At 45.1% G+C, this 13,711-nt stretch overlaps 1 protein-coding gene across 4 annotated transcripts in view; it reads right to left on the bottom strand.

Annotated features, from left to right (window-relative positions):
- The window catches only part of LOC137542498 (parathyroid hormone/parathyroid hormone-related peptide receptor-like), a 193,489-nt gene continuing 179,778 nt past the window's right edge, over nt 1-13,711 (bottom strand). For all 4 annotated transcript variants that reach the window (XM_068264461.1, XM_068264459.1, XM_068264463.1 and 1 more), the window contains 3 exons: nt 10,982-11,123; nt 4,308-4,349; nt 1-2,089 (listed from right to left, as the gene is read on the bottom strand). In XM_068264461.1, coding sequence (XP_068120562.1) covers nt 1,790-2,089; nt 4,308-4,349; nt 10,982-11,123 — 484 coding nt within the window. In that variant the 3' untranslated portion in view covers nt 1-1,789. The remainder of the gene's footprint in view (nt 2,090-4,307; nt 4,350-10,981; nt 11,124-13,711) is intronic.

The following is a 13,711-nucleotide window of genomic DNA, read 5'->3' on the forward strand; positions in this document are numbered from 1 at the left end:
AGACTCTGTAACAAAATTTTGAACCTTATTTCTTCTATCCTATAAGTTCCTATGCCTGTTCTAATGTGCTCTGTCTTACTGCAGCATTTTCTAGTTGCACTGTCTCTGTAATAAATCTCATCTTCTTTCCTCTGTCGGCTGAGGCTGGAATGTGTGGAATGTGCGGAATGTGCAGCACTGCTGGTCATTGGCAGGAGCTTTACACACCCTCTCCAAGCTCTGCATGAGTCACACAGTAAGCTGTTCTCAGCGTATCATACTCTGGTTAGAAGCCATGTCATTTGTTTGTAAACACTGTCTAAAACTGTTAATTACAAGCCAGGATTGCAGCAGGGAGTGGCAGAAACAGCACAGAGGGGCCCAGGAGAACATAATGAAGAGAATGGTATGCTTTTTATTGTAAGAATTTTAGAGTACAGATTCACTTTAAGGCCTCTTTCCCACCAGGATGTTGCGTTTTAGGGGACGTTATAGGTCGCATAACGTGCCCCTAACGCAACGCCTGGTGGTGTTGGAGGAGGACGCTACCTAGAGCTGCGTTATGCAGCTCTTGGTGCGCCTTTTTTGTGCTATGCGATGCGGAGACCACGTGGTCCCGCCAGCCTATCGCACAGAGCGGCCGCTCCAGGAAGTAAACACTGCACGTCACACAGTGCAGTGAATATTAATTAGCCATGTGGCTGGCCGCGGAGGAGGAGGAGGGGAGACCTCCTCCAACATCACTGAGCATGTGCAAACAGTGTAACGCGGCCACATGCAGTACTTTAACTTGACGTGCAGCGTTACAATGTAACGCAACGTGGGCACTGTGAACGGCCCATTTAGTTTTTTATTGCTGTGAGTAGTTCCAGCGTAGCGAAGTTGGCTGACTACGACCATCCCTGGCCCTAGCTTTTTATTTTTTGGGGGTGGGGAATTTGAGCTCATATTGGTGGTCTGAGGGCAGCCAACCACCCTCAAGAATTTATTCAGCTGTCTTGGTGGTGCCTAGCACTGTACCGTGAGCTGCTCCTCATTTTTTCTACAGTGCATCTATTCCCATGAAGGACCTTTTGGACCCTAGTGCAGGGCCGAGGCAGAGGCTGGAGAGGCTCCAGCCTCAGGGCGCAGTGTAGGAGGGGGCGCACAATTCATTCAGCTGTCATTCCCAATTGTGTTTGAAGCAGAAATAAATAAGAAAAGGGGATACATGACAGTGACTGCAAGCCAGATAACTAGAGATTAAGGTGTTGGGGAGGTTGGGGGCCTTGGGGCACCTATTAGTCTAATAGCAATCAGTGTGTGACAGCTGGGGTGGCAGGGATGGGGGGGGGGGGCGCACTTTGGTGTCTCAGCCTTGGGTGCTGAAGGACCTTGTCCCGCCTCTGCCCTAGTGGCACTATCATTGATTTTCTATTAGATTCTCTAGTGCCCAATCCTTAAACATGTTAAACCTGTAAAAATATAATGTAATGGTTCAGACGTCAACTTGAGTGTTTCGGGATAAGTTCCTGGTCTGTCTATTCCATTAAATGCTTTTTCCCTTAACTGTATTACTTTGAAATAATCACCATGAAGGTTTCTCAAGACATTTCTTCAGCTTCAATATAAGGCTTACAGAGGTTTGTTTCCTTTTATAGTTGGTGGTTTACATGGAAACAAAGATCGAGGATCTCTGCACTATGGTTTGTAATCCCTGTGGGAGTGTTTTAAGTGCTTGCAATACTCGAGTTTCACTGTCGTTTTGGTCCTCAGTAAATTCTGTACATCAGCAGGACAAATTGTTCTCAAGCCTACATGGGGACTGATCTCAGTGATGAACATCTGTTCCACAGGTGGTCTCATGGCTTTCTTTGCAGTTACCACCATGGAGAAGGTGGCTGTCTGAGGCGGCGGTGGTGGAGAAGTACCCAGGCAGATAGGAGGTGGAGTTAATGGGTAATGGATGAGGTTTCCCCCTGGCTGCCATGCTGAGACACACACTGTTGGTGGTGTGAGATAAGACTCCTCCATAGTGACAGCTGCCTCCAGTGCTGGTCACACGAGACCTCTGCTTCAGGTCCAAGGATAAACTCTTCCGGAACCAGAACTTGCGTACCTCTGCTTGTACCTGGAATAAGAGGAATGGTCACTAAGGCGCAGGTAAACCTATGAGGCCCTGAAGGGGTTAGTCTGGCCAACACAGATTTCAGCTCTTAATTGATATAGGACAGTTAAATTACTGAATTATTTCTTACATTATTATTATTATTTATAAAGCCCCAACATATTACGCAGAGCTGCACAATAGATAAATGGGGTAACATACAAGGTAGGACATATAGGAAACTCACAACAAAACAAGATCATGCAAATGATTTGATAACATTACGGTGGCATAGGTCAAAATAGAGACTGTTCTAGTCCACAAGTGGGGTGATTGACAGTAAGATTGCATAACCAAGCTGGAAACACTAGGGAGGAGGACCCTGCCAGAGGCTTATGGCCCGTACTCACGGGCTGCAGAAGTGGCCTGTCGCCAGCACACGTGAGCGTGCTAGCGACAGGCCGGCGACAGCTTCTCTCCAGGTCCTTCCGCGTACACACGCGGAAGAGGGACCAGCGGCGAGACGGAAGCTGTCGCCGACGTTCCTCCTCCCCCCGCCGGAAGCTCCATTTACCTCTATGGAGGTTGCTGTCGCTAGTCCGCGTACTCACGCGGACTAGCGACAGTTGCGGCGGAGGTGCGGCGGCGACTGTTGCCATGCGATTGAAACTTTCAATCGCATGGCGACAAGAGCGACGGGCGACAGTTCGGGGTGCGCGCGCGTGCAACGGCCCATACTCACGGGCGACCTGTCGCCGCAACACGCGCGTGCCGCGTGTTGAGGCGACAAAAGTCCCTCGTGAGTATGGGCCATAACACTCTAAAGGAAGGGGGTGGAGACAATAGATGCATCTTTTGAGAGGGTGTCTAACAGAACATATTATGGTGCTGGTGTAGGGGGGTATGCGAGCATGAAAAGGTGAGTCTTGAGAGCTTGTTTGAAGGTATTATAGGTGGGGGCGAGTCTGATGGCTGGTGGGAGCGAGTTCCAGAGAGTGGGGGCAGCCCTAGTGAAGTCCCGCAATCGTGTATGGGAGTGAGATATGCATGGTGCGACTAGGCGCAGGTCATTGGAGGATCGGAGGGGGCGGGCTGGTGTGTGCCTGTGGACCAGATCAGAGATGTAGGTCGGGCAGGTCTTGTGCTCTGATTTGTAGGCCAAGCACAGGAAATTGATCCTAAAGCTGATGGGGAGCCAGTGGAGGGCTTTACAGAGTGGAGTTGTAGAGGCGCTGCGATGAGAAGAATGCATCAGTCTGGCTGCCGCATTCATTACCAATTGAAGTGGGGTTGTACATCTCTGTGGCCTTTAGCTTTTAGGCCACCAGGTCTGCACTGCACGTCCACTAAGACCACTGCAGGCCCAACTCTCAGCCCTGCTTGAATATTTAGTTTATATTTATGCAGACCAGAGCAGACAGAGGTGAGAACAGAGTTAAATCGTAGCAAAGGAAACATTTTTTTCTAGAATCCATGGCCATGATTCATGTGTGCAACTACAGATAGAACTGCTTGTTAATTTATCTGTGGTGAAGCTTAAAGGGTACCTGAAGTGACATTTAACATGATCAGGTTTTTTTTTTTTTAATTCACACAAGGGTTAAAATCCAGAGCACTAAAATGAAAATTTGCAGTGGGTCGGTAGTCAGACTGTAGGGTAACGTTCACTTATAACCAATTGGAAGTCAGTGCGGCACAATGCAAATTGCTTGGCTGGTCTGTTGAGCCTATGGCTCTCATTCTTAGCCACACCCCCTGAACAAGCATGCAGATCAGGTGCTCTGACTGAAGTCTGACTGGATTAGCTGCATGCTTGTTGCAGGTGTGTGATCCAGATACTACTGCAGCCAAAGAAATCAGCAGGATGCCAGGCAACTGTTATTGTTGGAAATAAATATGGCAACCATCATATACCTCTCACTTTAGGTGCACTTTAAAAACTGTACTCAACCTCCTGAGGCAGTCAAGAGTTTAACCGTCAAATACATAATTTTTATGAGACTTGTTTATGATGAATGTCTTCTAATGCCTAATAAAAGTAAATTGTTTACATCAAATGAGCCAGTTTATTGATCGCCATTCCTCTACTTTATACAATATACTACTTTTTGATGTTAGCCCTTTAAAAGTCCAGACAACCCCTTTATTCTAAATTACATTATTTCATTCTTTATTTCACGTGAATGGTGCAAATTCTGTGTGTGAAATAGATAATCTATCAATCACCCAACAGTGCTCTTACCTCTCCATTACAGAAACAATAGATGATGGCCACAAAGAACCCCTAAGAAGAGAAAACAGAAAAGTTAGGGTAGCGGGAGAAGTAGTCACTTATCTCTTTATATATAGAGAAGTGACACAGGCCCCTGTACAGTGATACTTCCAGGTGAAGGGAATTTCTAGTGGACACTATAGAGTGGGTGAAGAGCACTATAGGAATGCTGTTGTTTGAGTTATTGTTGTCCTTCCCTTAACTTATGACTCAGTACATTGTGTATGAAAGTTAAAGGTATGTGACATGTGACATGATGAGATAGACATGTGTATGTACAGCGCCTAGCACACAAATACCTATGCTGTGTTCCTTTTTTTCTTTCACTGCCTGAAAGAATTAAATATCAGGTATGTAAGTGGGTGACTCAGTCCTGACTCAGACAGGAAGTGACTACAGTGTGACCCTCACTGATAAGAAATTCCCATTTTTATCTCTTGCTCTTGCTTTCAGAAGCCATTTTCTGCTAGGAAAGTGTTTTATAGTTGGAATTTCTTATCAGTGAAGGTCACACTGTAATAATAATAATAATCCGAACAGTTGTATAGCGCTTTTCTCCTTTCGGACTCCAAGCGCTCAAGAGCTGCAGCCACTGGGACGCGCTCAAGAGGCCACCCTGCAGTGTTAGGGAGTCTTGCCTTGAACTCCTTACTGATAGGTACTTGACCTAGCCAGGATTCAAACCGTGGTCTCCCATGTCAAAGGCAGAGCCCTTAACCAGTACACTATCCAGCCAACACGGTAGTCACTTCCTGTCTGAGTCAGGACCGAGTCAACCACTTACATATCTGATATTTAACTCTTTCAGGCAGAGAAAGAAAAAAAAGGAACACAGCATAGTTATTTGTGTGCTAGACATTGTACATACCCATGTCTATCTCATCATGTCACATGTCACTTCGGGTATCCTTTAAGCGGGGTTTTTTAAGATATTCAGTACATTTACTGGTTTGATCTCTCTTACCACTTGAGGACCCTGGGCTTAAACCGCCCTAGTGTCACTCATGTCTCTCAATAGGTGTAAGCCAGCACCTATTCAGTAGGAGACCTTAGGCGAGTCTCCCTAACACTGCTACTGCCTAAAGAATGCCCTAGTGGCTGCAGCTCTGGCGCTTTGAGTCTGCCAGGAGAAAAGCGCTATATAAATGTTATTTGTCTTGTCTTGTCTAGTGACCAGGCCATTTTTTACAAAATAGGCCACTGCAGCTTTAAGGCCTCACTGCAGGGCCATACAACTTAGCGCACAAGTGATTCCCCCCCCCCCCCCCCCCTACCTTTTTTCTCACCAACTGAGCTCTCTCTGCAGAGTCTGCAGCACAGCGGGCATTTCAGTTTACCACCTCCGGCATCCAGGCACTAACAAGCATTCTTCTTCTGGAGGCTCTGGATTCCTCAGGTGAGATCCCCGTTTGCCCAGGGAAGGATTTAGGCCAAGGCCACCTAGGCCATGGCTTAGGGCACCACAGGAGCAAGGGCACCAAAGCAGAAAGCTAAACTGGTGAATTTGCAAGCTTGCAAATGCTGCAATGCAGGGAGATCAGGCGAGTGCCTGACTGTAGTACTGCTAGCCGCCTGTGCAGCAGCCACCTTGCTCTCTGTGCACGTTTGCATTGTGGCCGGCAGCTATGGACTTGGGCAGCATTGGAGACGGAAAGGAAGAGGAAGCTTCTGCACTGGAGATGAGCGGTGACATGAGTGACACTGATAGCTGCTGTGGTTTGAAGGCGATCTAACTATGTACAGTATACTGGAAAGGGGGAGGGGGGGTTGAGGGGTCATCAGGTTACCTATACTGGGGGGAGCGGGTCATCGGACTACCTATACTGGAGGGAAGGGGAGAGGGGTCATCTCGCTACCTATATTGAAGTGGGGCGGCTGGTGACCGTGACCTTGAATGGTAAAGAGTACAAATCCGGCCCTGTGTTTGCCGTCATGGCAACAGGCAGCGATCTCAGTATAGGGAGGACAGATGGAGAATTGCAGCCCTGGATATCCTGGAGGTGAAGGGCTGCAGCAGATCATCCTGCAGTATGTTTTTATTCTGCTTTGAGGGTCTAAAAGCATGTGAAAAAATTGCACCCCATGTAAACCCTAAAATCAAGAAATAATCATACTGCTAAGCAGGTTAAAGAGACACTGAAGCGAAAAAAAAATATATGATATAGTGAATTGGTTGTGTACTATGAATAATTACTAGAAGATTAGCAGCAAAGAAAATATCCTCATTTTTTTATTTTCAGGTATACAGTGTTTTTTCTAACATTGCATCATTCTATAATATGTGCAGATTACACAACACTCAGCATTCAAAATTATTCTTTCAGAGCAGTCTGTGAACTAATGACCTCTCCTCTGGCAGAGAAAAACTAATTAGTTCACTTACAGTTGAGATAATAAAAGTCAGATAACAGCCCTCTCCACGACTTTGAAAGTCGTAGAGATTAATGGCTTTTTTGCATAGAGATAGCAACTAGAGTTTCTTAACTCTTCCTGTACTGGAAACAATTAGACTGATATATCTGATCTTAATGTTTTATTTCTTAGCTGTACTACACATACAAATCATAATATCATCATTTTTTTTTCGCTTCAGTGTCTCTTTAAGGAAGACCATTACCAGTTTATCCATCACCCTGTTGAACAATAAAGTGCTGATCTCATCTGTCTTCGCCCAAAATATTCAAGAGCCTCACTTGGAGAAGGAGCAATTTGTCTCCATTTGGGCACAGAGGTTCTCCATCATGCAACACTCCAAGGGTTATTTACTGCAGTCAGCAACAGTCGCACACAATGAACACATCACTCCAGTGAGTATCTGGAGCACTGGGAATGGTGACTGTGTTGCTTTAATTTTCTTGAGAAAGGGGTCAGACCCCACAGTGGCCCGAAAACATTAGAAACAATAATGATGTATCAAAGTTCTGCCGTTATACTGGAGTGCTTGCTGGAATGCATACATGTAATAGTTGCCTGGAAAAAAGGGCGCAGGAGATTGCCACTAGTAGAATATCAGAAAGATTATCAATATTTTTGTAAATTCTGTCATCTTTACTGATATTTTACTATAACCTAACCTAAGCCTACTCTCACACAGAAAGAACCCTCCCTTTATTGATGCCTAACCTTTAACCCTCCCTCTACCAATGCCTAACCCTTAACCCTCCCTCTACCAATGCCTAACCCTTAAAGAGAAACTCCGACCAAGAATTGAACTTTATCCCAATCAGTAGCTGATACCCCATTTTACATGAGAAATCTATTCCTTTTCACAAACAGACCATCAGGGGGCGCTGTATGACTGATATTGTGGTGAAACCCCTCCCACAAGAAACTATGAGGACCGTGGTACTCCTGGCAGTTTCCTGTCTGTGAACCTTGCTGCATTGTGGGAAATAGCTGTTTACAGCTGTTTTCAACTGCCAAAAAAGCATGCAGCAGCTACATCATCTGCCAACAGTAAAAATGTCACCATGTAATAAATGTCAGAATGTAAATCAGGGATTTAAAGATTTTACAATGGGCAAACACTGACCAAATCATTTATACATAATTATTGTAAAAATGAAGCACTTTTTTTATTACATTATTTTCACTGGAGTTCCTCTTTAACCCTCTCTCTAACAATGCCTAACCCTTTATCCTCCCATTCAGGGGCGCCTCTAGCCATTTTGTCACTCCAGGCGAGAAAACCTATGGCGCCTCCCCCAACCCCCCCCCCCCCCCCCCAATAAAAATAATCGTAATGCAGCAGTGTTTCACCAGCAAATACACGTACTGCTGAAGTGTTTCACCAGAAAATAATCGTATTGCAGCAGTGTTTCACCAGAATATAATCGTAATGCGGCAATGTTTCACCAGAAAAATAATCATAATGCGGCAGCGTTTCATCAGAAATGACACTTATTGCAGCAGCGTTTCAACAGAAAATACACATAGGCAGGGCTCCACTTTCATGAGGCAAAAAGGGGGACAGAAGGAGGCACAGGGGGATTGAATAAGGCACACAGAGCGACATAAGAAGGGTCAGAAGAAGTCACAAAGAAGTACAGAAGGAGGCACTAAGGGGACAAAAGAAGGCACAATGGGCAACAAAAGGAGGCACAATGGGGGACAGAATGAGACACAAAGGAGGACAGAAGGAGGCACAGGAGGGCGGAAGGAGGTACACAAAGGGGCAGTGGGCGGTACAAGGGGACAGAAGAAGGCATGAGGGCCAGAAGGAGGCACAACAAATGACATGAGGGCCAGAAGGAGGCACAGGGGGACTGAAGAAGGCACACGGGGACAGAAGGAGGCACAATGGGGGACAGATTGAGGCAGAGGAGGAAAGAAGGAGACACAGGGGGACTAAAGGAGGCACACAGGGGAAAGGAGGAGGCACGATGGGGGACAGAAAAAAGCACAAAGGGCAGAAGGAGGCACAGGGAAACAGTAGGAGGCACAAAGGGAAACAGAAGCATGCACACGGGAACAGAAGGATGCACAAAGGGGGACAGAAGGATCTACAAAAGGGTGACAGAAGAAGGCAGAGGGGGATGTAAGGAGACACAGGGGGACAGAGGAAGACGCAGGGGACAGAGGTGGCACATGGGGACTGAAGAGGCACATGGTGACAGAAGGAGGCACATGAGCACAGAAGGAGGCAGAGTGGGACTGAAGGAGGAACAGGGGAGCAGAGATAGCACAAGGGAACAAAGAGAGGCACAAGGGGACATAAGGAGGCACAGGGGGACAGAAGGAGGCACAGGTGGCACAGGGGGACTGAAAGAGGCACATGAAGGCAAAAAGGGAGACAGGAGGCATAAAAAGAGACAGAAGGACAAACAGGGGGTCAAACATGGCAGAAAGGACTGAAGGAGGCACAAGGAGACAGAAGGAGGCACAAAAGGGACAGAAGGAGGCACAAAGGGGGGGGGAAGGATGTACAAGGCACAGAGGGACACAGTGGCAGCTGCCAGCAACTTACGCTAAGCAGATGCAGCAGAAACAAGTAATAGAACACCCGTGGAGGTGGGGCTTAGTCAGGGGGTGTGGCGTCATACAGGGGCGTGGCTTAATCCAGCAACATGGCACCCCCAGGACCAATGGCACTCCAGGCAATGGCCTGTACTGCCTATGCCTAGAGGCGCCCCTGCTCCCATTACCAATACCTAATCCTCTGTGCCCACTATGTGATGCTGCAATTTGCATAGCGGGAAGCCTCAGCGCTCGCTATTTTGTTGGGCAACTTCGGGCGCCCACATTTCTTCCCAATGCCACTTTTCGCTGCTTTTATGAGCGCCCCCTGTTGCACTTTTTACCGGCTTCATGCTGGAATACCCTTTTAACCATATTTGAAGAATTGAACATAGAAATGCAGGCACACTAATGTAACATATCAACCGTATATAATAAAATAGACTTCTGCTCATCCTGTGTGACAATGGATGAGGGGCATTTTGCAGATCACTACAGCTGCCATGTTGTATAAGGCCGACCATGGCATGCAAGCTGCAGTTGAAATGATCATAATAATGTACATGAAAATCTAATATTAACAGATCAAATATTAAGTCTTCCCACAGTAGGTCTCTGAGCTGAGATCTGATCTGGCACTGGAATCCATAGGTGAATATAAACAATGGCATGATGCTGCGGCAGGCCACTTCAGGTTAAAGGACAACTGCAGTGGGGAGAAATGGAGGCTGCCAAATGTATTTCTTTTAAAACAAAACCAGTTGCCTGGCAGCCCTGCTGGTCTGTTTGGCTGCAGTAGTATTTGAATCAAACCAGAAACAAGCATGCAACTAATCCTGTCAAACACAAATATCAGAAACACCTGATTTGCTGCAAGCTCGTTCAGGGTCTATGGCTAAAACTAAAAGTATTAATGGTAGAGGATCAGCAAGATAGCCAGGGAACTGGTATTGCTTAAAAGGAAATAAATATGGCAGCCTCCATATACCGCTCACTTCAGTTGTCCTTTAAAGAGGAACTCCAGTGAAAATAATGTAATAAAAAGTGCTTCATTTTTACAATAATTATGTATAAATGATTTAGTCAGTGTTTGCCCATTGTAAAATCTTTCCTCTCCCTGATTTACATTCTGACATTTATCACATGGTGACATTTTTACTGCTTGCAGGTGATGTCACTGGAAGGAGATGCTGCTTGCTTTTTTGGCAGTTGGAAACAGCTGTTATGTCCCACAATGGCTCCCACAGTGTGATGTCAGTACCTCAATGCTGTGAGGTGGTCACCACAATATTAGCCATACAGACCCCCGATTATCCGTTTATATATATATATATATATATATATTATATATATTTCTCATGGGAAAGGGGGTATCAGCTACTGATTGGGATGAAGTTAAATTCTTGGTTACGGATTCTCTTGAAGATGAAGTGGGGAAGATAACAGCTTACACTTCCCCTGCTTATTAACTGACATTTTTGACTTTATAGAAAAGAGTGGAGACCAGAGGAGGTGTTAGTCACTCATGGTCTATACATCTACCCGTGTTGATTGTGGATGAACTGGGCTCTTCATCTAGTTCAGACTGTTGTGCCATACCATGTCCAAGTCAGAAAACTGTCCCATTAAAGTAGAGTGTTAAGAGCTTTACTGTCATGTTTAGCAAAGTATATTTTTGAGTCTCTCACCTGTGAGGAGTTGAAGAACATCTCATAATGCATCTGAATCTGCCAGAGCAACCCCGCCACCTCTGTGTAGGGAATGGCCATGAAGACAACATAGTGTACCCCGAAGAGTGGCATAAGGACCAATGTGGACTTTAGGAGCTTCCTGTACAGAAAAAGAAATAGGGATGCTAACTGACTTTGTGGACTACCATCTGCGGATATTGAAACTATTTCTTCACTGTGACCAGCCCAGCCTTCATATGTAGTATCAAATCAGTTCATGGAAGGGGGGGCATGGAAATACATTATGGGGTCTATTGAGGGTAATGACTATACTTGAATATACTGCCAGTTCTAATGCAGGCATGACTATAATTGTCTATTGGGGGCATATCTATATTTGGGATTACACTGGGAGTGTGTTGGTGGCAAGTTGCTATACTGGAAGATTGCTGAGGAACTATTTGACCTCATTTTTTTATTTGAGGGGCCATGCTGTCCAGCTGTGGTATAAATGCATGCTTGAAGGACCTCTGTCACGAAAATCTTAAAATTTAAAATGTATGTAAACATATACAATTAAGAAGTAAGTTTCTTCCAGAGTAAAATGAGCCATAAATTACTTTTCTCCTATGTTGCTGTCACTTACAGCAGGTAGTAGAATTCTGGCAGAACCGACAGGTTTTGGACTAGCCCTTCTCCTCATGCGGAGTTCACAGGGATTTATTTATTTTCAAAATGCACTTAGTGAATGGCAGTTGCTCCATCCAACTGCCCATAAAATTGTATGGTGAGCAGGGAGGCTGGGCAGCATCTTTGTATAAATCTTTTTCAGGGAGTGTCTTTATAGGAGGCCATGCCCTATGTAGAGATGGACTAACCCTCGGTAATGTCAGGTTTCTACTACTTACTGTAAATGCCAGCAACATAGGAGATAAGTAATGTATTTTACTCTGGAAGAAACATACTTCTTATTTGTATGTGTTTGTAAATTTTAAGATTTTCGCGACAGTTCCTCTTTAAAGAAAACCTGTAATGTGGGTAAAAAAAGTGTTTCACTTACCTGGGGCTTCTGCAAGCCCCCTGCAGCCACCCTGTGCAAGCGCCGGTACTCAGCCTTCCTCTGTTCCCCCACCACGGCTCACTTTCGGGTTCGTCAACTTTTACGTTGACGAACACTGCGCCTGCATGGCCCTGGTCGTGCTCATCCTCGTACGCGCTACCGTGGCCAGGAGCATCCTGCGCAGGCGCAGTACTAGAAAATCTCTACTGCACCTACACAGGATGCTCCCGGCTATGGAAGCGTGAACGAGGACGCGAGGCTCAGTGGCAAGCGACTTAAGAAACTGAAATGAGCCGCCGCGGGGAAACAGAGGATGGCGGAGTACCGCGCAAGCACAGGGCGGCTGCAGTGGGCTGGCAGAAGCCCCAGGTAAGTGAATTATTTATTTTTTTTACAGACATTACAGGTTTCCTTTAAAGTGAACCCGGGGTGGAAATAAACTGAAGAGATAAACAATTGTATTTATCCTCCTACTCCTAAAATGACTTTTTTTGACATCCCATGATTTTATTTATATTTAAACATTTAGAAAGTAGATTGAATGTTTTGTTGTCTCTGCTCAGTTGCAGTCTATTAAGTGTCCCTAAATGAAAATACATGAACTATATTGATTCTTTCTCTCTCCCTCTGCTCCCAGAAATATGTAGAAAAATGTATTCTGCCAGGAAAACTTTTATGGCTGTAATTTGCTTATCGATGATGTTTACTATATTCCTAAAAAGGTACCGACAAGACAGAAGCTGCCACTTCCATTCTTAAATATTAAATCTTTCAGGTAGCAAAATAAAACACGTAAAGCAGCCAGGTTATTAACCACTTTAACTCCCGCGGTACGAATTTCTCCGTCCCTTTTTTCCCCCCTAAAAAACCAGGGACGGAGAAATCCGTACCTTCCGCGCTACCGCCGCTGTCCGCGCTCCCGACGCTCGTGCGCGCACACCCGCCGCTCGTGCACGCCGCCGCCTGCTCGCACGGAGATCAATGAACGGGAAAATCCATTCCCGTTCGTTGATCTAAGCCCCCGCAATGATCGTGCTGCTTCTATTAGAAACAGCGCGATCATTGTGATCTTCCCAGCCTCTTACTGCTTCCTGTAAGCGTCCGGAAGGACGCTTACAGGTCGCATGTAAACAAACACACTGTGGCCATCTTGTGGCCAAATAGTAAACTACACCCTAAAAGCATTTTACATAAACCAACATTACATTTACACAATAAATTAACTCATTACCTCCCACACTCCCCAATTTTTTTATTTTTTTTTTGTAATTAAAAAAAAAAAAAATACAATAAAAAAAAACACATAAATAGTTACCTTAGGGACTGAACTTTTTAAATATTTATGTCAAGAGGGTATAACACTGTTACTTTATAAACTATGGGCTTGTAATTAGGGATGGATGCAAAACTGAAAAAAATGCACCTTTATTTCCAAATAAAATATTGTCGCCAAACATTGTGATAGGGACATAATTTAAATGGTTTTATAACCGGGACAAATGGTTACATACATTTCATGGGTTTTAATTACAGTGGCATGCTTTATTTAAAAACTATAATGGCCGAAAACTGAAAAGTAATAATTTTTTCCCACATTTTTTCCTATTTTCCCATTAAAACACATTTAGAATAAAATAATTCTTGGCATAATGTCCCACCTAAAGAAAGCCTAATTGGTGGCGAAAAAA

The sequence above is a fragment of the Hyperolius riggenbachi genome, chromosome 12 (assembly GCF_040937935.1).
Source record: "Hyperolius riggenbachi isolate aHypRig1 chromosome 12, aHypRig1.pri, whole genome shotgun sequence".
Classification (NCBI taxonomy): Eukaryota; Metazoa; Chordata; class Amphibia; order Anura; family Hyperoliidae; genus Hyperolius; species Hyperolius riggenbachi.